Source organism: Pyxicephalus adspersus, chromosome 6 (genome assembly GCF_032062135.1).
Source record: "Pyxicephalus adspersus chromosome 6, UCB_Pads_2.0, whole genome shotgun sequence".
Taxonomy (NCBI): domain Eukaryota; kingdom Metazoa; phylum Chordata; class Amphibia; order Anura; family Pyxicephalidae; genus Pyxicephalus; species Pyxicephalus adspersus.
This window is the reverse complement of record NC_092863.1, coordinates 28,627,168-28,647,814: the sequence shown is the minus strand read 5'-3', so window position 1 is coordinate 28,647,814 and position 20,647 is coordinate 28,627,168. Positions and strand designations below refer to the sequence as shown.

General features: G+C 35.1%; 1 protein-coding gene across 1 annotated transcript; it reads right to left on the bottom strand.

Moving 5' to 3' along the window:
• Positions 1–1,152: 1,152 nt before the first annotated feature.
• Positions 1,153–12,505, bottom strand: LOC140332476 (glutathione S-transferase theta-1-like). Its single transcript, XM_072413721.1, has 5 exons — positions 12,391–12,505; positions 11,205–11,292; positions 10,949–11,099; positions 1,691–1,867; positions 1,153–1,371 (listed from the first exon to the last, which is right to left on the bottom strand). Exons 1-5 carry the CDS (start codon positions 12,503–12,505, stop codon positions 1,153–1,155), a joined length of 750 nt encoding a protein of 249 aa, XP_072269822.1.
• Positions 12,506–20,647: the final 8,142 nt, after the last annotated feature.

Genomic DNA, 20,647 nt, shown 5'->3' with positions numbered 1-20,647 from the left:
TTTCAATAAGGTTGTGAGAAGCATATCTTATTAATGCAAATGTATCTGCTCACACAACACACACGTTTCAACCTCATTTCATACAGATCACATTCAGTAATATTTTATCCAAACTAGCTTGGACATAAGTTGGATTGCTCAACTGGAAAGCCAGTGGCCAGCTTAGTGTATATTCAAAACACTATGAAGCACACTCTCTAATGCAGTGTTTTTCAAACTTTTTAAATGGAGGAACCCTTGCAATAATTTTAGGGTTTTCAGGGAACATCTGATATAATTTCTATATTTACAGCTCTCAGTATATTTGCTTGGTGGTCAGTGGGAAGAATTCTTCTTACATTTCCGGCCAGTGGGAAGAGTATCACCCTTAGAGATAGCCAAAATGATCAAAGGTGTCACTTAACCTAAACCGGGAGGCACAAATTGTTCATTTCTCAAAAAAACCCTAGAAACCTCTGGAGGAACCCTGGGGTTTCATGGAACAGTGGTTGAGAAACACTGTTCTGGAGCATGGGCTTTTGCCCTATGTTATGTTCCATCAACACTCTGTGAGGACCACAATGTGAGCAGTTCAAGGAAATTGGAAAATAACACTAAAAACAGCCAGATATATTGGTTAAGGGGTACTTGTTTATGGCACAGTGCAGAAGAATTCCATTATTCCTTAATGAGCTGTTTGGTTTCATATTTTCCTGTGCAAGGCATTAAAAAGTCTGCAGTCTTCAACTTTCAAGTGGACCATCCTAATGCTTAAGTGTACAAGCCTGATAGCCAAAAAACATATCTATTTTTATTCCAGTTTGACTATTTTCAACTTACTTGCACCATGAGCATGTATGATAAAATGTAAAACACCCAGTATCCTATTTAAAAACATTTTGGTTGAAATAAAACGATTATTGGCATTACTAAGTAATTGCATGATTCACACCAATGTGATTCTTGTAGATTGAAAACATCTGTTTAATAACAAATGTTTTTATTTCTATTTAAGTTATCAGATAATTATTATTATGCTAATCAAATTATTTTTAACAAATTTTGCTAAAATGTCCAATTAATTTTTCATTTTTTTAAACTATCAAATTTTCTGAAGGCACACATGCAGTATTTTTTGGCATCTTCAACTGTGTCATGTTGATTTTATGTTGTTTAGCAAAGCCACATTCCACTATTTGTAAAGAGAAGCAATCTTCTTTTGAATTGCTCTTTAACTTCAGAAGACAAAGAATCAAGCTGCTGCTCCTTGACATTAAGAATATCCTCGTGTGCCTCTTTAAAGACTTCTGAACCCAATGCTTCTTCTACTCTTTGTTTCCAGAGTTTTAATTTTGGATTGTGCTCAAAAACAGGAACTCCACTTGCAACTACCTGCAATAAACAAAAAAACAATAAAAAAAAGTAAGATTGAATAACAATTTAATGTCAGTGGTGATTAACAAAAGGTATGTTTAAAATAATTCAAAAACATTTTCATCCCATTTTCGTAAAACAAAAAGGACTTAGTTAGGCATATTTAAACTAATAAATAATATTTAACTGACAAATCACCTGATTCTTACTCTCACTGCTAATTTGGTTTAACCATTTAAGTTTCTGCAAGCTCTGGTCAAAAACTTTTTAAAGAAATATTTATATATATATATATATATATATATATATATATATACTGTATATGACATAATCTCACCTGCATAATCTCCACAATAGCAACAAGATCTGCCAGAGAGATTTCATCACCAGCAAGAAAAGGTCTGTCCTTCAAAAATGTCTCTTCGAGATGTTTCACGACAGCAGTGAATTCAGAAAGGACATTATCAAGTTTATCTGATTCAACATCCTGGCTCAGAATTGCTGGAGTCATGCACTGCAAAAATAGAAATATGTGAACTTCTACTCCTTTTTCCCTTATTAATATAATAAATAATATCATTATGCACATGGAAGGCCAATGAATAGAAACAAATAAAGAATGTTAATGCAATTATCTAAATAAGTAAGCCTGTATTGGGAGAAATATTGAAGCAACCATTCTGTCTCAGTGATGATTTCCTGGATGTGTTGGCTTCATAAATTTAGGATGAATTTTATGTACCAAAAGCGGTAACATTGGGCCACACTTATCTATTACACTGCTCAACAACAAAAAAAAATGTTTTTTTTCACTTGCCAAGGATTTTTCAATATGTTTAGCGTTTTTCAGGTCTGCTGAATCCAGAAATGACATCAGTTTCATTGAATTAGCTCTAGTTCCTCTTATACAGGAATCTGAATGGACGATTTTACTAAAAACAAATGTTAACACAGCATATTATTATCAATCTTTATTTACACCAATTTTTTGCATTTTATAAATTAAGGTAGCATTATTTTCATGAAACTTTCTATTGCCTTTTAATTCATTCATTCATACATTTTCTTTTTTTACAGAAATATGAGTTCTTCAAAAAGAAGTTGTTTAAATGACCCTAATGTATTTTTCTACATTTGTGGTGAATATTCTCAGCAAAAACAGAGAAAAAAACACTACAGGATTTGTGAAACAAGCATATCTTGCTTATATTTTGGTATTAAACTGGGAGACCAAGATAAGTATTGGGCCCCCCATATGGTATGCAAAGCTTGTGTAAAGTGTCTACCTCAGTGGAAGAATGGAATTCTGAAATGTTTGAAATTTGGTTTACCTATGGTATTGTTATTTTTGTGCTGTGAATGTAAAAGGTTCCAATCGTTTCAAGAAAAAAAAGTGGGAGTACCCTAATTTTTAATCAGCAAGACGACCTGTGATGCATAGTGCTGATGTTCCCATAGCAGTGTTCTGTACAGTCCCTGATATTCCTGGGTTTGGAGTGTAATCCAGGAGTTAGCAGTGGAAGTGAATATGAAGGAAGTGTTTCATCAAACCAGCAGTTCTCCCAAGAAGCGCTCAATGTTTTAATGCGTGACATAAGTCTGTCAAAACAAGCATCTGAACTTTTAGCATCCAGGCTAAAAGAAAAGAACTGTCTGAGACCGGAAGTTAAAATAATGGTTTATAGGACAAGAGAGGTGACACTCTGACTATATTTCAGTGAAGATGGAGACTTTGTGTACTGTTGTAACATCCCTGGACTACTAGTCCATATGGGAGTACCAGAATACTGAGCAGAAGACTGGCGGTTTTTCATAGACAGTTCCACTCGAAGTTTGAAATCTGTTTTACTGTATAATGGCAAATGCTATGCATCAATTCCAATTGGTCACTCAACAAAACCTAAAGAAGAATATGTAAATATCAAAATGGTCTTACAAAAGCTTTGTTATCATGAACACCACTGGTCCATATGTGTTGATTTAAAAATGGTAAACTTCCTACTTGGACAGCAAAGTGGATACACAAGGTACCCATGTTTCATCTGCTTGTGGGATAGTGGAGCAAAACTGGATCACTTGAAAAAGTGACATGGCCTCCAAGGCAAAAAAACATGAAAAAAGGTGCAGTGAACATCATTAACGATCCAATAGTTGACAAAGAAAAAATCCTTCTCCCTCCACTACACATAAAGTTGGAATTAATAAAGCAATTTGTTGGAGCTCTGAACAAGAACGATGATTGCTTCAAATACATTTGTTGATTCTTCCCTGGATTGAGTACTTAAAAATTAAAAGCAGGAATCTTTGATGCACTCCAAATTAGGAAACTGATAAATGATTCAAATTTCACAAGTTACATGACTGATACTAAAGCTTCTGCCTTGCACAGCTATGCCATGGCTGTCAAGAACTTTTTGGGTAACCATAAAGCACAAAATTATGAAGAACTGGTACAAGAAACGGAAACATGCTCCTAAACTTTAAAAATTTGGGTGCTACTATGAACATACATATGAACAAGGTACACTATCTCCATAGCTATTTGCAAAAATTTCCTGAAAACCTTGGCAATTTTAGTGAGAAACTGAAGATATAAAGATGATGAAAGAAAGGTATCAGGGCAGAAGGGATAGACACATGATGGCAGACTACTGCTGGAGTCTTCAATGTGATTATCCTGATTATCAGCATAAAAGGAAATAATACAGAGTTTTTCAATGACTTCTTTGTGATTAGTTCTGTATATTTACTGAATATAGAATATATTAACATTAAATATTTCAAAATTTTAATTTTGTATATGTAGGCATATCTAAATTATTTTGCCTAATTTTCATATTTCGTTTGTTTTCTATGAGGTTAATATTGAGGTCTTTATTTAAAAAAACTAGAGCCAATCTAGCAAAACCAATACCGTATTTGGAATCTGTGCATCAAACATAATCTAACTGACTTTAATCTGTTTGGCAAGAAAATGTTTGTTCACCAGTGTTTTTGTACCCTTGTTTGGACAAATTTAAAAAGTGCCGCCCTCACGCATGCACAGTGAGATTGGCAATCTTTTTCCCCATCTACATCACCTGATTTTGCACCTGTGTGGTGTGAGATTAGGTGACGTAGAAAGAAGAACCCAGGAGAAGAGAAAAAGAGATGTCGGCGCCCGGTGCATCCTGTGTCAGGCTGAAGACTGATACCTGAAAGATGCTGGACCCAAACAAAGAAACCTTTGTGTGCTTTTTTTATTTTGTGTTTAATTCAGCTTTAAAGGGAGGCCTGGAGCAAAAAAAGGAAGCGAGTTTTAGCAAAGGGCCAGAATGACCAGAAGGTTTGAAAAGGAATTGCAACAGAAAGTGAGGAGTCAGTGGTCAGTTCATGTGCAAGCTTGCCTCCCTCCAACCCATTTGTAGGGGGACTGATTTGAGGAATTTAAAATTGGGCAGTTTGAGATCCTCAATGGCCTTATACTTGTGGTGTGTTTGTAGCAATTGAGGAGATCCATTATAGTGTGTCCATCATCATCTTTTAGTGATCTAGGAAGCAGAGCATAATATGTTATAGGCAAGTAAGATTGTCCTGCATCAAAGTACACATTTTAGGTAAAACATTAACACATTGATTATCCAACAAAGTAAAAAGGTTATAAATGTCCTGTGACATTGTGATAATGTCAGAAATTACAATACCAGTATATAAAATTGAATAAAAAAACTTGCTATAAATATTTGTAAAAATGCCAGCAAATTGAAGAGATGAGGCTCTGAAACTTTTCTGATACAGAATGTAACTTTACAACAGATACAGAGTGATACTACAATATAATACAGTAATCAAAAAGATTGGAGCTGTTCTTGGTCTAATGCTGGTGATAAGATTAACTTAATTTTCTAATTGCAAATCTGGTTGAAGATTTTATCATAGACTGCACAGCTAACACGCATTACACAAAGCAGTGGTTTTGTAAAGGAGATACAGACAGTTTTGCCTCCAGGAATATGAAAGATCTGTATCAGCATCTGCATTTGCAGACAGTAGAGCCATCTATGGAATGTGCTGAATCACAAAAATCATAATTTTTTTTTGGGTCATATATAGAACAGGTGACTTATATTATCTGGTAGTAAAGGCAGTACATTTATTACCAAGCAACTTTTATATATTTAACCCAGCAGTCAGAATTCATGTTTTCAAAACTCCAGATTTGAATTAAATATACACTGTTATAAGGTTAGTTCAAACACATTTGTTCAAAATGTATTTGTATGTAAATGTAAACTGGATAAGGGCCCTTTCATACTTATAGTACAATACTGCACAGGTGGCTGTTCCCAGACGCACAGCAAAATGCTGTTCTGTGTTCGAGGGCAGCAAACTGCACCGCAGCTAGTCACTTTATCACAAAGCCAAGGCTGTGGTTGCAGTTCTAACAAAATCAACTGCTCAACTGCATGGCATCAAGTGACTTATCATTTTGTGGAATCATTTTACAATCTACTAAAAATAACTCTTGTAAGCTCCTTTTAACACTTTCAAAGCCACAATGTATGGGGCAAATCAACTGCAGCAGTCCCTTTTTGCTGCAGAAAATAAAGCTAGTTATTGCTACACAGGTTTTCTTAAAATTAATAATAATAATCTTGTATGGTTTTCTTGCAGATGGTATTTAAATGTTTTATTTATTTGTGTGGGCTTTTACCTTTGTATTGATAGGGGCAGTTTTCTAAGTTTATTGTGATTAAATAGCAGTATTACATTATTGATGGCATTCTGTTTTGGTAGATGCTTTTAGTTTGCAGGACCCTGATGCCTTGTTTGAAGTAACAAGTCCTCCCTCCATTCCCCTTCCTATAGCATGAACACATGGAAAAAATCCAAGATGAATGGTAAACCTAAAAGCTGAAGAAGCAGTGCTGAGCACTAAGGTAGAAACAGGCAAGACGTCTTTAAAAAAACCATACAAAGCATGGACACATTAGGGAAAATTTCTTCCTGATCCCTCACCAACCTCTTATTTATTTACAACATTTAACATAATAGGCCTGATTTAATAAAGCTCACCAAGGTTGGAGAGAAAACACTTTCATCAGTGAGCTGGGTGACCCAGCAATCCTGGAATGGATTAGGTCCAGGACTCAAAACATTTGCTTACAAATAGCAAATGACCTTTAGGAAATCCAGTCCAGGTTTTTCCGGATCACCCAGCTTCACTAATGAAAGTGTATCCTCTCCAGCCTTGGAGAGCTTTAATAAATTAGGCCCAATGTTTCTAGCTAGTTATATTCTGTGATTTAGGAATGTATGCTGTATGTACCTACCAAATTAGCCAGAAAATGTTTGTGAGGGTGTCTATTACACATTTCTACAGATCTTACAGTGAAGAATCCCTTTTGTATGTGAAGGTTAAATCACCTTAAGATGAATAACATTGTAGGGATTTTCATAAATTATCAATTTAGGCTGGGTCTACACGAATGGTTTAAAAAATGCATGTAAAGTTTCCTACGACATTTATATGCATTGTTATGCACTTTTACAAGCATTTTAAAGCTTACCTTCAAAACGCCTATGACGCGTTTTACAGGGATTTGCGGTGATTTAACATAGGCGTTGTTAAGAGGTTTACTTTTAACCCTTTCAGGGAATGAATACAGGGGTACATAAACCGCTTACTCATTCCCTGAAAGAGTTAAAAATATGTGTAAAAAATAAGACTAGACATTATTAGTAAAGTATTTTATTAGATGTGTGTGTTAACTGTGTTTACTTGTTTATCTTTTTTTTTACAGGTTATCTCACAATGAAAGTAAGATTCCCATGGCTGCATTCATGACATGAGCACAGCCGTGGCACTCTTGACAGTGTGGGATCCCCAGGCACTAGAGGGCAAATGGGGACAAGTCTCCCTATTCAAGTCTAGTGCTGAATGGCTGAGAAAAGGGAAACCCTGATGATGGCTTAAGCGTCATTAGGGTTTCCCTTATCTCTGTCAATCACAGAGCGGAGCAATCAGCGGAGCTCTTCTTTGCACTCCTGACAGCTCCGCTCTCCTGATTTCTCCCTCAGCCCTAGTGGAGCTGTGGCATGTGTTCTTAGATTCAGCAATCATGCCACAGGTTGGGTAGGGCTCCAGGCGCAATCAAAAAGAGCAGAGCTCGCTGATTGCTCCACTCCATGATTGACCGAGAAAAGGGAAATCCTGAGTTTGACCCATCATCAGGATTTCCCTTTTCTCAGCCAATCATGGAGCGGAGCAATCATCAATCTTCGCCATTCAGCACTAGAGGTGAATGTCCTCATTTGCCTTCTAGTGCCTGGGGAAACCACGCTGTCAGGATCCTGTCCTATGGCTGTGCTCATGTCATAAATGCAGCTGTGGGGATCATCCTGTCATTGTGGGATACCCTGTAAGAAAAAATGTTTTACACAGTTAATCACAAAACACACACATCAAACACACATAAACTCTTTTTAAACTTATAACTGTAGTAAACTTGTAAAGTTATAACTGTAGCAAGTAGAAGAAGTTTTGTTTCCTGTTATCCACCCAAACACTGCTCTGATCAGTCATTCAGTAGAAGGTAGTGTTCCTCCAGTTTATCAACACTCCTGAAAATTTGGGTATTGCTGCAGACTTTGGAGGAAGAATGCTACTGATTGGAACAGTATTTGGAAGCACTGTTAGCAGTAACACTCTTTACTTAGCTCTTTAACTGATAAGATTTCATTTTAATGACAAATTGACTTTAATAAAGGTTATTTTTAAAAGTAACCTCAGCTAAGCAAAACTGTGTCAATGACCCTTCTTTCTGATAAACAGGAGGCCTTACTTCACTATAAAGATACTGCATGATTGTTCTGGGTCTGCTAAAGATAGGCAACTTAATTATTTGATGTTATGCAGGTTTTCTAACAGTATATCAAATATATTCTGTCAGAAAAGTTAAAAAAAGCATTTAGTCCTAAACGAGTTCTATGATTTCCCTGCAAACGGACAAAAATAATATCATCTCTAGGCTATATACAATGCTGTAATGTAGGAATGTTTAACATATAATGTAACTGCAAACAAATTCAAAAGATAAATTGTCCGTTCTGTCACTTGGTGAAGTCAGGTGTTATACACACAGTACGTGCTGAGATATATTGGAAGCTGTCATTATTCATACTATCATTTCTTTACACAGCTTTAAAATAGTACACAGGGGAGCACAGAGAATGTTTATTCTTTCACATCAAATCATTTGCTGCCCCAATGGAACTGCCAACAAGCATAAAAAAACACTGGTGTCTATTCTGTCAGAAGTAATTTAGCAGGAGTACATTTTTGTACAGTCAGATGATAAGGAGAGATAAAGATTTTACAGTGTGATGAAAAGTGAAAAATCTTTACTCCTTTAGTAAATCATATATATTTTTATAATATTTATATATATATATATATATATATATATATATATATATAGTGGTACAAGATCATCTTCCCTGACAATTAGTAAAAATTTGAACCTCACCTTGGCTGTTTGGGGTACTGTACTCTACTATTCTACTCAGAAAATATTTGCAAATTTACTCAATAGTCACAAAAAGGATTCCCTTGGAAAAACAAATTGCTGAGATATGCCCAGCAGTTTCTGTTAACATTTACTAAATTTACTACAAAAGCAGCAAATCCTACATAATATTGTCGAGTTGAATATGATGTAAATATTTAAAGTACATATATTTGGTCAATTCCGTTCACTTTTTGCCACATTTGTTATTTATGGTAATTAAACTGTAACTTAGAGGGCTGTTTAAATAATACAAATGACACCCCTAAAGCATCAGACCAGATGCTGACAGGCATCAGCATACTTGACACCCCAGAAGCTTAGGAGGTGCTAAATAGCACATTTCCCCTACGCAGCAGACATTGGTGATTTGGGAGCAGGACACTTATTGTTGTGAAACCTTTTTGAAGCACTCCTCCCTGTTTCTGAAAGGGCTGGTGACCAAATAACATGGATGCTGCAGATTTATTTTAGTTTATTGTGTTATGTGAAAAATTAGTGATTATTGGGCGGATTTTCCAAAAAAAAATGCAAAAAGTGATTAATGAAAGTTGACAAACAACACTGGTGAATGTTTGAGACCTGCCTACATGCCTGTACTCCAGTGATGGCTAATAGCATTTCTAAGGGAGGGTTTCCTAATGCTCATATGTTAGACATATAAAGTGTGATAAAAAAAAGTTTGTTTGTAATCTCCCTTGAAAGCCTGTGTGGGTTTTCTACAGAAGTACAATTACGTGACAGGGACAAAAATGTTGTCACCTTATTACAGGGAGTTTCTGAACAAGGTCCCTAATGATGAGATTACCAAATACTATTGTAATGTTCCTAATGACTTTTGAAATTGTATTAACATTTTAAGTGTTAACTGAGACTTTAGTGATTGGGTTTACATATAGTTTAAGGGTAAGAATACTTTGGACATGAGACAGGCAGTAATTGATTCTCCACTAGAGCATGTTTGGTGAATATCAGATCCACTATAAATATACTAATCTTTGTAAAAAATGATTATGAGTCCCAATAATGGGCCTGATTTAATAAAGCTCTCCAAGACTGGAGAAGATACACTTTTGTCAGTGAACCAGGATATGATCTGACCCCGGATTGAAAACATTTGCTAACATAGCAAATTATTTTTAAGAAATCCATTCCAGGTTTGCTGGATTGCCCAGGTTCACTGATGAAAGTCTATCTTCTGCAACCTTTGTGAGCTTTAATAAATTAGGCCACTGATGTTGATCAAATTCTCTTTTGGCTTGATTTGAATTAGTGCCAGCAATGTGTCGTATAAAATTCAATATAGGTTATTGCATTTGTATATAGCATACAAGGTTTTTGAAGTCTCTGTTTTGAGCACAGGAGACAATTACTTTTTATATGACGTGCCCTACCTTATAGCATACTAGGTGTTGTGTAAAAAAAAAAAATTCAAAATCTAATGGTATTAGTGCACTTATGTTACGTTAAATCCACCCCATAAATATGACAACAGACAGATGGAAGTTTCCAAATTTCACAGCATTACAGAGGTGTCCTGCTGCTCTGATTAATTTAGCTTCCCGTGAATAACAATTTGCAAGTTTCTTGTAACAAATTAATTTTATACTAGAAGTGTTTAGCTTCAACATTTATAAAACAAAGTCTGTTAGCCATCTGCTCTTAATAATGAGTAAACTGATGAAATAACTCTGAAAATGGTCTCCCAACTTGGACCTCAAATCCTGGTTGGTTCTCAGGAGTCATTATTGGGGTCTTGTTTTTATTTGCAATTGATTCTGCAGTTGATTATTACAACAAGGTAAAACAATTGTAGTTGTGTACATTGATGTTTTCACTGTGCCAACATGCGTTTTGCATCTGTTATGTTTTCATTGTTTGCTGTTTTTTCCTGCTGCTTCTGTTAGCCAGTGAAATCAGAGTTTGCTATGGAAGTTTGCATCCCTTTGCTAAAGGGATGTTTGCCAAAAATATCCAAACATAGTAAACAAATAAAGATACATTTAGGATTGCATGAAGATTAAATTAATAAATTATTTTATATTTACCTTTACCCAGAACACTCTGCAGCCATAAGGGCGTGTATTAGTGTGTTGCCAAGCTAGGTATTCATCCACACGGGCACGCTTCTGAGGATCTGATGGGTACCAGTGATCTGGGGTGTTATACTTCTGTACTAGGTAGCGCAATATTGCAGTACTGAGGGTAAAACATAATACGTTATTTTGGCATCCATATCATAAGTAATGGTTAATAGTTTAGGATCTGAAAATGTTTATTTAATAAATTGTATTTCTCTCTTACCTCTCAACAAGTGTGAATTCCCCATCTATTAGAACAGGCACTTTGTGCAATGGATTCAATTTTTCAAAATCCTCTGTGAGATGATCCCCTATTGAGATAAGTAATGTTACTGAAACAACCTGAAATTCTGGGGGCTTGAACATACCAGTAATGGACTGTAGTTATATGAAGTGAACTGAAATATATGACTGCAGATGGGTTTTGATAAACAGAATACTCAATTTAATAAAATACCCTGCATGTGATTGAACATTTCAAATAAAGACAGATTCTCCTTAGTTATTTTTTACCATTCCTTAATAAATGACTACCAATGTTTACCAATGTAATACATTACAGGTCTATTTCATGATTAGAGCACATTGATCTTAAAAATAATTATTTCACATCACAAAAGAATGCCTTCATAAAAAGTGTTTGTTGAACCAATAAAGGAGTGTCTAAATGTAAAGTTTAAGGCTAATATTCTTTAGCATAAGGACATGGGAAAGGTTCTGCTAGCTGCTTACACAGCATTCTACTGGATGCTGCCCCCAGGTTAGCAATTAACCTGTTCCAACTCACATACAAGCAAAATGCTCTCAGAAATATAGAATGTGCCTAGTTGTAAAGTTCACCTTTACTGATGCAAGAAAAATACTCCGAGCATGCAAACACAGTACAGCTGAACTCTAAATTCTGCTTCCAGCTTCTGATTATAGCCATTTGTCTAATGTCATGCCCAAAGGCTCAAGGTAAGCGAAGAAGCTGACAGACTTTTGTAATTGAAGAAGGCTTGTCATCAACTTGACAAATGCAGAGTACCGACCCAGTAGATGTTTTCATGGATTTGTCACAGTATTTTAATTCTTGAACACAGCTGGTACTGAAATACAGTTAGATTTAATGTTCTATTGGCAAAATGCCAAGCTTAACACATAAGTAAGTGTGCAGTAGTAAATCACCAGTTCTCCTATACCAATTTTTTCATTTAACTTGCTTTTATCTTTTTAACAACAAACAAGTACAAAGAATAAATAGTTTTTTATATCTTAAAAATGTATTTTTTTTTTTTCACAGATCATAATTGTTTATGCGTGAGTTCTAATGCTATCCATTCATTCATTCTCTGGGATTCAATTAAGCATAAGAAAACAAAAATTGCAGCATATCAAATCATTGCTATTCTTACTGAACCAATGCTGACCTTTTAAAAGTTTCACCTCATGGTGTTGGAATGGGATATTGTTGACCTTAGCAAACAAGTACACAGACCGGCATGGCTGAGACAGGAGATCCAAGTATAACTCCAATTCTGACATGTTTATGATGGCCGTTGAAACCTGTTCTGCAGAACAGAGAAACCTGCAACAATATATCTCTTTTCCCAGATCACGCCTCAGTATAACCACTCCTATTCTAAGTATAAATTTTCTGGAGGACATAATTTTATGCAACACATTTTGCAATACGCAGCTTGTGTACATATATAAATATATATTTTATAGTATATAATCTCACTCCTGCCCTTTTACTATTATCTGTTATTTATTTTGACTAGAATGATGCTATCCCAGAGCAAGTTATTCTATTATCATTTTATGTTGGTAATGGTAAGTAACACTAAATAGTATTCACATTCCCAATCATTTAGCAACCTAAAATATAGTAGTGTACTTTAGTTGCTATAGACAGGTATATCAATTGTTTGTAATTATGACAGAGGGTATTTATAAAGGTTTTGTTAGAAATTGGCTGCTCTAGTTTAAAGCTGATTAAATAAAAAAGCACATTTACTGCACATTTGTCAGATAACATCTGTTTTATAAAAGTTCATTTGCAAGTGTATTCACCTTTTAAAAAACATCCTCCCACATCTGCTTTTCAATAGAATGTTGTTACTTTAATAAATAATTTTAAATGATTGTTTTAAAGGTCAAAAAAGTATATCACAAACTTTTTAGTAATATTAAATAATTTTTTTTTAGTGATTTTACCATAAAAATGTTACAGCATTTTTGCTTTCTCGCCTGCAATCTATCAGACGAAGAGGAGACAATATGAGGGGTTTGCTTCCTATTCATCTCTCAGTAGTAAAAATGAGCAATAAAGCTCAAGTTTAATCTCCTTCTATTATTATATCTTCCCTATCCCCCACCACATGCCAATCAGTATGCTAGTATATATAGTTACATAGTAGGTCAGGTTGAAAAAAAAAACATAAGTCTATCAAGTTTAACCACTAGGGAAATAAACATATCCCAGACATAAAAACCTATGGACATAACTGGTCCAGAGGAAGGCAAAGAAAACCCTGGTACAATTTGCTTCAACAGGGGAAAAAAATTCCTTCCTGATTCTTTGAGCCAATCGGATGTTCCCTGGATCAGCAGTCTCTGTTAAATTTAATTTAAAGCCTTAATACCCATTTTTTTAAAAATTTTATTGAAACCTTTCTGCTTTATTACAAACCTTGAAGACTCAGAGAGATTGTTACTGGACTGTCTAAGTAATGCATACAGATCATGGCTATATATTTTTTAAACCATGCCATTGCCCTACCTCAGTACTCCTCTCAAAATCTATTAGCCCTTATGTATTTTTTGGGTTAATATTATGAATATCATATTATAAAATATTACAATGACTTGTTGCTCTGCCTTGCCTTGAAATTTGGGTGGCAGTCTGGAGGAGTGGTTGTTGCATTGTTTTGCATATATTTTGCATAGTTTTTTTGAGTAACTGTGGACTCTGTTAGCTAGAACAATTCTGTACATTCTTTACTTATTTTTTTTAGTCCAACAGTTTCTGAAAAACACAATTTAACACCAACAATCATTTCACAGTTAAAGCATTTTTATTCACACATTTCCAGTTCTGGTCAAACAACACTTGATCGATGTAAAATTTGTCAGCTACAAGTCAGGCCTAGAGCTAGAGTAAAAGGAGCATAGAAGTGGGCCCGCATAACAGGGCAGACAGGGAGCAGGTTAGCAAAGGGGTAATTTAGTCTCGGAAGTTTGAAGAGGTGATGTAAAGGGGGGCAGGTAGAGGTGAAGAAGGGCACAAGTGGGTAAAAAGGTCAGGTCCAGGAAGTTAGTTGGAGTTTGGTTAATTGTGGTGGTGGTTTGGGAACCCATCTTTGGTGTGGAGTACCCATTGTTTTGTTAATTTGTTTAATTTTGGTGGTGGTCTGTGGGTTATTAATTATTATATGGGTTATATTTTAGAGTTGTATTTGATATATTTTACTTGAATTTGTATTGGTATAATAAAAGGCCTGCAGGCCATTTAACCAAAACATTATTTGTGTGGTTATTTAATTATGGATTAAAGAAGGTTGATATTGTTTTTATGGGGTCCTGGGTTGAGAGGTTTAATACCTTTCTAGATCTGTTTTGCTGCAGTTATTTCTTTGCTTTTCTTTTTGAGTGCCTGGGTTATGGAATCAGTGTACCTAAAAGCTGGAAAAGGCATTGTGTGTGTCTTATGTATTTCATGTATTTGTGTTTATTAATCCAGGATTTGCTATATTTAATATGTGCATTTCCTGCAGCTTTCTTCTTTTTATTCCTAAATACAATAAAACTAAAGATTTGACTTTCTGGAACACTTTGTTCTGTCTCGATAAATCTAAGGCTGCTTGCGTAGAAATACTTTTAAAATTACCTAAAACCTTCCCAACTGGCCACAAGAACTTAATGAGCTATAAATACACAGCTAAACTTTTCAATTAAAAAGTTTGCATACAAAAAGATCTATGACAATTACTCCCACTAACATTGAAGTAGCAAATACACAGTGCTCCAATATTCACACAAAATTTTATTCAGTGTAGCTAAGTAAATCAAAAATTCAACTGCTAAGGTAACCCATTGGAATTATTCTTTCTGAAAGTACTAATTCTGCCATAAACAATTTTACCCTTTCACACTGTTTTTCACTGTTTTCAAGAACAGAAGATTTTTTGGGGATTTGTTTCGTGCTGTGGGTGTTTTGTTAAATTAAAGCCTTTTATTGCTACAAAATTTTCAATATAGATTACATTACAGACATTGTTTTTTTAAAATTTAAGTAAAGTCAAGAGTAATTAAATATTGCTTCATTTCTTTCAGATTTTGTTAGTACGCTATTCCAGTTATGGCAAATTTCTTCACCTCCTAGAGTTGTAATAGTGTAGTAGAGTACATGCCTCTACCCCCCACCCCCCACCCCACCAACTGTGTGGTAAAATAGGAGACTGTTAATGCATCACACCATTTACTGGGCGTGATTACAATGAGTACAAGACTAAATGTTAAGGTTATTGTCAATTATTTTTGATTCATGCACATGTAAGTGAACCATGAAGTCTACACAGTAAATGTCAGGCCTCGCAATAAATCTCTGTCAAAACTGCCAGCAATAATACTCAAGCAACAATCCCATAAACATCTGCTGCTTTGGGACCTTTTAATTGGCTTCATTGATCATGGTTATGGTTGCTGTGTTGGACTGGATGAGGTCTTTTTTTAATCTTTAATAGTCCATACAACATGGACTATTCTCTAAGTGTGTTTGTTAGGAGATGCTTATCTGGCCACTGTGCTGTGCGCATTTACAGTATCAAACACTGTTTATTCTGTCCAGCGATGGATCAATGTCACTTACAGCAGCAAGGGGAACAAGGAAATAGCAGCAGCCCCTGCTTCCCTTTAGCAATGAAGCCTGATATGTATTTTATTGGCATCCCCAGCACACACTCTGAGGCTGTGCACACCTAAGTGGGTTTTAGGGGCAGATTAGTTTTTTTGCTGTGGAATCTATTGTAATGTCTAGCACCAGTACTCACCAGATGCCAGTCCCACGATCCAACACAGCAGCCTATAGCAAGCTCCTGTTTTCTTCAAGAACCTGTCTTTTTTTATTCTTTTCTTTGTTCTTTTTATTTGAAACATTACTCTACATTATTTGAAAATATTTATTCTGCTGTAAAAATTAGAAAGCTATGTAATTTCCAACTTATACTAATTAAATCTATGCATCACATCTGCTTTATATTAAATGTGATTTATGAGAATGTTGAGCCATTTGGTGCATTAGCAAATCGACCCAGAAAAAGGTAAAAACAAAAGTTTTTAGACAGGTCTTAACAAAACCCTGATTTAAATAACTTTTGGTTTGAATGTTGTGGGGGGGGGGAAGCAGTTGCAGTATTCAGAAAGTTGATATTAAAGAATAGAGTCCAGGACTATGCCTATGATATTTTTTTTATCACGATTACATTAATTTATATTTTTGTTAAAATAATTATTAAAAAGGCAAATATTTGTACATCAAATTTATCTGTAGACAGTGCTTAAATTAAGATATATTAATTGCCTGTTTAAATTTGACGAAAAAAAGACAACAATAAAAAAAAAAAGACAAAAAAGACAATAAAGTGGAGATTCAAGAAAATATTGGTGTAAGAATATAGCTGAAGTACATTTACCAGAGGAACTACTGCCTTTGGGGCATACTTGATAAACTTTGTTATCAGGGATTCAGAGCATGGCTACAAATGTGTTTGAAGCAGTGGTCGCCAACAGTTGGTCCACGGTTCTGGCCGTTGTGCCCCCCAGTGGGATCAGGAGAAGGAGGTGGACTGACCAGAGCTGTGGACCGTGCCCCCCGTACTGGGACACAACCCTCCCACTCTCCCATCGCAGGCTAAGTGTCTTCCCCTTTGAGTGACGCATGACTCCCCAAGCATGCTTGGTCTAGAGTCGGTGAAATAAGTGGTCCATGACAACCAAAAGGTTTGGAGGACCTAATCTACTATAGAAACAACATTATTATAGTAACTTAAATCAAAACTTTACTTTCTCCAGTTACAAATACAGGAATGTTACAGCCTGAAGCTGTGAACCTTTTTTTTACTGTTACATTTGTTTCCTAACTAAAACTGGGCCCATTCTGTTGTCTTTCTAGGTTCCCAATCGCCCCATATACCAAGGAAAGTTTTTTACTTGCAACATTATGTTCAACATAATCAACATCAGCTTTTTAAGATAAATCAGGTTTCCTTTTGGGTTTATTGGTTGTTAAAGCAGTAACTGCTTCCACCGATGTTAAATAAGACTGACCATAAGTTAAATGAGCTACACTGAAGACAAATGAAGTCCTAAAAGTACCAATGAATGTTCCATTTATTTTAGTATAAAGACTTCTTTTTCAATAAATCAACATCTGATGTGATTTAATGGTATCCTTAAAGAGATCCTAGCGAAATGAAAGGTGAAATAAGGTATTGTACTACATATTATTCCCAGTTCTATTTAGTGAATTCCCTTGTCTCAAGTTTTAGTAGCATTAAGTGACGAGTTCATCAACATCATTATAGTTTAGAGGAAAAGAAGACAGACACATTTTGTGCATAATTGCTTTAGGAAAATTACAGGAGGTTTTAGACTCATTTATGTTACAAATGCTGAAACATTTAGTGAGATCACATGGGGCATCACAACTGCTGCGTTGAGAGTATTTAAACCACCAAATCAGTAAGACCAGACATTCTGTAAAGTGAACCAATATAACTAAGCAAGCACAGCTACTCTTCTCATGATTGCTCAAGTGTCTGCATTAATTCTCACATCCTGACATAATGAACAAGGTAATATAAAACAATTAATAGTGTTAGAAGGTATTATTTAACAAGCGCACATCATTACCTATTTTATGGTCAACAGCATATTAGCAAGAAAAGACCACGTGACCTACTTGTATTAATGGTTTTCTTGTTTAACCCTTTTAGATATCCTATTGTTTACAAAAAAAAATTATTGCAAAACTGGCAACAGTTTATAAAGAAAAATAAATTGAGAAGATATAAATTTTAGCTTTTCAGGTTATTAAAAGGTTCAGACTTTACTTTTACCATTTAAGAAACTCTAACTTGTTTGCTTTTCCTGGCATTCAGTACATTTTATTATAGATATGTATAGTCTCAAATTAATTGGTTTTGTCTTCTAGTTCTGAATAACTTCTTTGCAAGAGTGTACCTTTATTGCCATGGGAACAATGAAATATAAATTAAATTTGTCTTGAAACAGGTAACTAGATGTCATTTGCCGAACCTCACAGGTGTGAATTCAAGAACTCCACACCAGGCCATTTTACACTGTGCTGTTTTCACAAAGCTTGGTAAGTTAGGTATGTTTTCAGCCTGACTGCATTCTGTATAGGGTGGAATCATATTTGTGTCATATTGGCTGTTATTCTGTATTAAACATAGATGTGCAGTTTTGATATAGGCAACTTTAGGCATATATACCTACCTGGAGCATTTTGAGAAAATGAGGCTGGCACAGTATTATTCTTCTTTTCCCTGTTCTTCCTAGAACGTTTTCTAGTTGGATTAACCTCCCTATTATCACAGGCAGGTCCATTATGCCCTACACTCACAGGTTTTTAATGTGCAAATATAGTCTCTGGGCACCATTCAACCTGAAGAACTGAATATTAAAGGGCTTAATATAATTATTGTAGGAGGCAGCCCAGGAGAGGAATATTGCAGACAAGCTGCTTTCTGCTTTAACCAAAGCTTGGAAAAATTTAAAAAATGCTGTGAGTTGGACATTAACACAAATGGGTTCTAGTGTGGGTGGGTAGATGATGGACACTGGGCATTACAGTACCCCATTTTCACTACTTTTATCAATTTACCTCCTATTATAGCTATCTTTTATGGCTAATTTACCTTTTATGGCTATGATGGCCAATCATAAATCCATGCTAATTGCAAGCTGTACTCAACAAATAAAACAAACAGCTAGAGCTCACTCTTTTACTAAGTTATTTCCTAATTTGGTCAATTGATATCACCAAACATCCAAAGAATGAATAGGGTAAACTGAGGTCTACGGTGAACGGTGGTAAACGGTGAAGTCCCACTTGACGCATATTTGGACAAGTAACCACAAAAATGCAAACTTTGGGTTTGGCGTATAAAAATCTTATAGCATATTCATACTCGGGTAAAAGTTTCCAAGTCTGCTAAATCTACCCAAAAATAAATGAAATAATTTAAGGCTATAAATTCATCCTTTACTAATTACATATTACTTACTTATTATTTGCATACATTAACCCCCAAAAATATGAACTGTAGATGGGATCTGCAGACTAATTTGCTATTTGTTGAAATTCCATGACTAACAGCCACCTTTGGAGTTTTTGATGTTGCTGTTCACTTTGGTATTTTCCTGTCACTGTTACATTCTTCACATTTTACAGTGAAAGTAAGACTTTTTTGCTGTGTCCATGCTGAATGGGCAGGCCTGAAACTCATGGCAGAGATCCCTCTTAGATAGTAAGCTCTTTTGGGCAATGTCCTCTCCACCTCCTGTGTCATTATATGTATCTGTCTGTTATTTGTAACCTCTATTTATTGTACAGCTCTGTGTAATATGTCGGTGCTATATAAATACTGTTTATTAATAATAATGTCATCACCAAAGTCCCCAACAGATGTCTAAAATATTAAGTGGCTTTAAACTTCCAGCTAACTGAAATTTAAGTGTTTAGGCTGATTTACTCTGCTAGACGGTGCTAGGCCTACCTGGATCACTGTAATTATCTTTCTGTTTTTAATTATATGAATGTGGTGCATTAATGTGCAAAGAATAATTCTCTTTTTTTTTACAGGATATCATACAATCAGGATGGTCACACAGAGACTTTGTAATTTTTAGAACATAATTGCACACACCTTTGACACAGCAGAAATGTTTATTATGGATGTGCTTTGTGGACTAAACACTGTTACATTGTTTATTCCTATGTTAGGTTTGTTCATGGAATCATACATAATATTATTAAAGCCCAACTAAACCCACAATTGAACAAAGCAAACTCTTATAGCAATCAAGTTAATACATGAATACAAGCAGTCTTTAGAGGTGAAGTGGTGAACAGAATATCTGTTCTATGGGCCAAATATGCATTTGTACTGGACAACATATAATTTGTTCTAATCGTTAAATCCAGGGAAGATGAATCATGTGTGACCATATGGTACCCAAAATGTCATGAAAAACAAATACTACATTTCCGGCTTCCGTCCATTATAGTAGAAACCATGTGTAAAAATGGTAAAAATATGTAAGCCCTCAATATGAAAACCTAAAAGCTTGAGAGTTCCTGTAGCTGTACAACTTCAGGCAGTCACAGCTACACAATGAAATCTAATTATTTTAATTCCAAATGTAATACTTTTCAACATGATTGTTCTGAGCAATTGCTTTATTCAATTTTTGCATTAGTTGGGCATTAAATCTTAGCTAGTCAAAACTTTATGTCTTTGGTTTGCATGTAATAGTATAGTGTTAAACTTATGTCAGTTTATTTTAAAGTGTAAAGAAATCAAAGAAAACAGAAAAGATAGCTTTTAGACAGCTTTGTCCCCAAATGTGTCCCCATCCATGGGTTTATATAGGTTTATG

Bases quoted from the DNA above. Each gene is read 5' to 3' on its own strand.
- LOC140332476 (XM_072413721.1), bottom strand. From the start codon at position 12,505: ATGTCAGAATTGGAGTTATACTTGGATCTCCTGTCTCAGCCATGCCGG. The intron at 11,100-11,204 runs GTAAGAGAGAAA...TTTTACCCTCAG, and splicing joins GAATTCACACTTGTTGAGAG to TACTGCAATATTGCGCTACC. The intron at 1,868-10,948 runs GTAAATATAAAA...CTATTTTTGCAG, and splicing joins GCAGAGTGTTCTGGGTAAAG to TGCATGACTCCAGCAATTCT.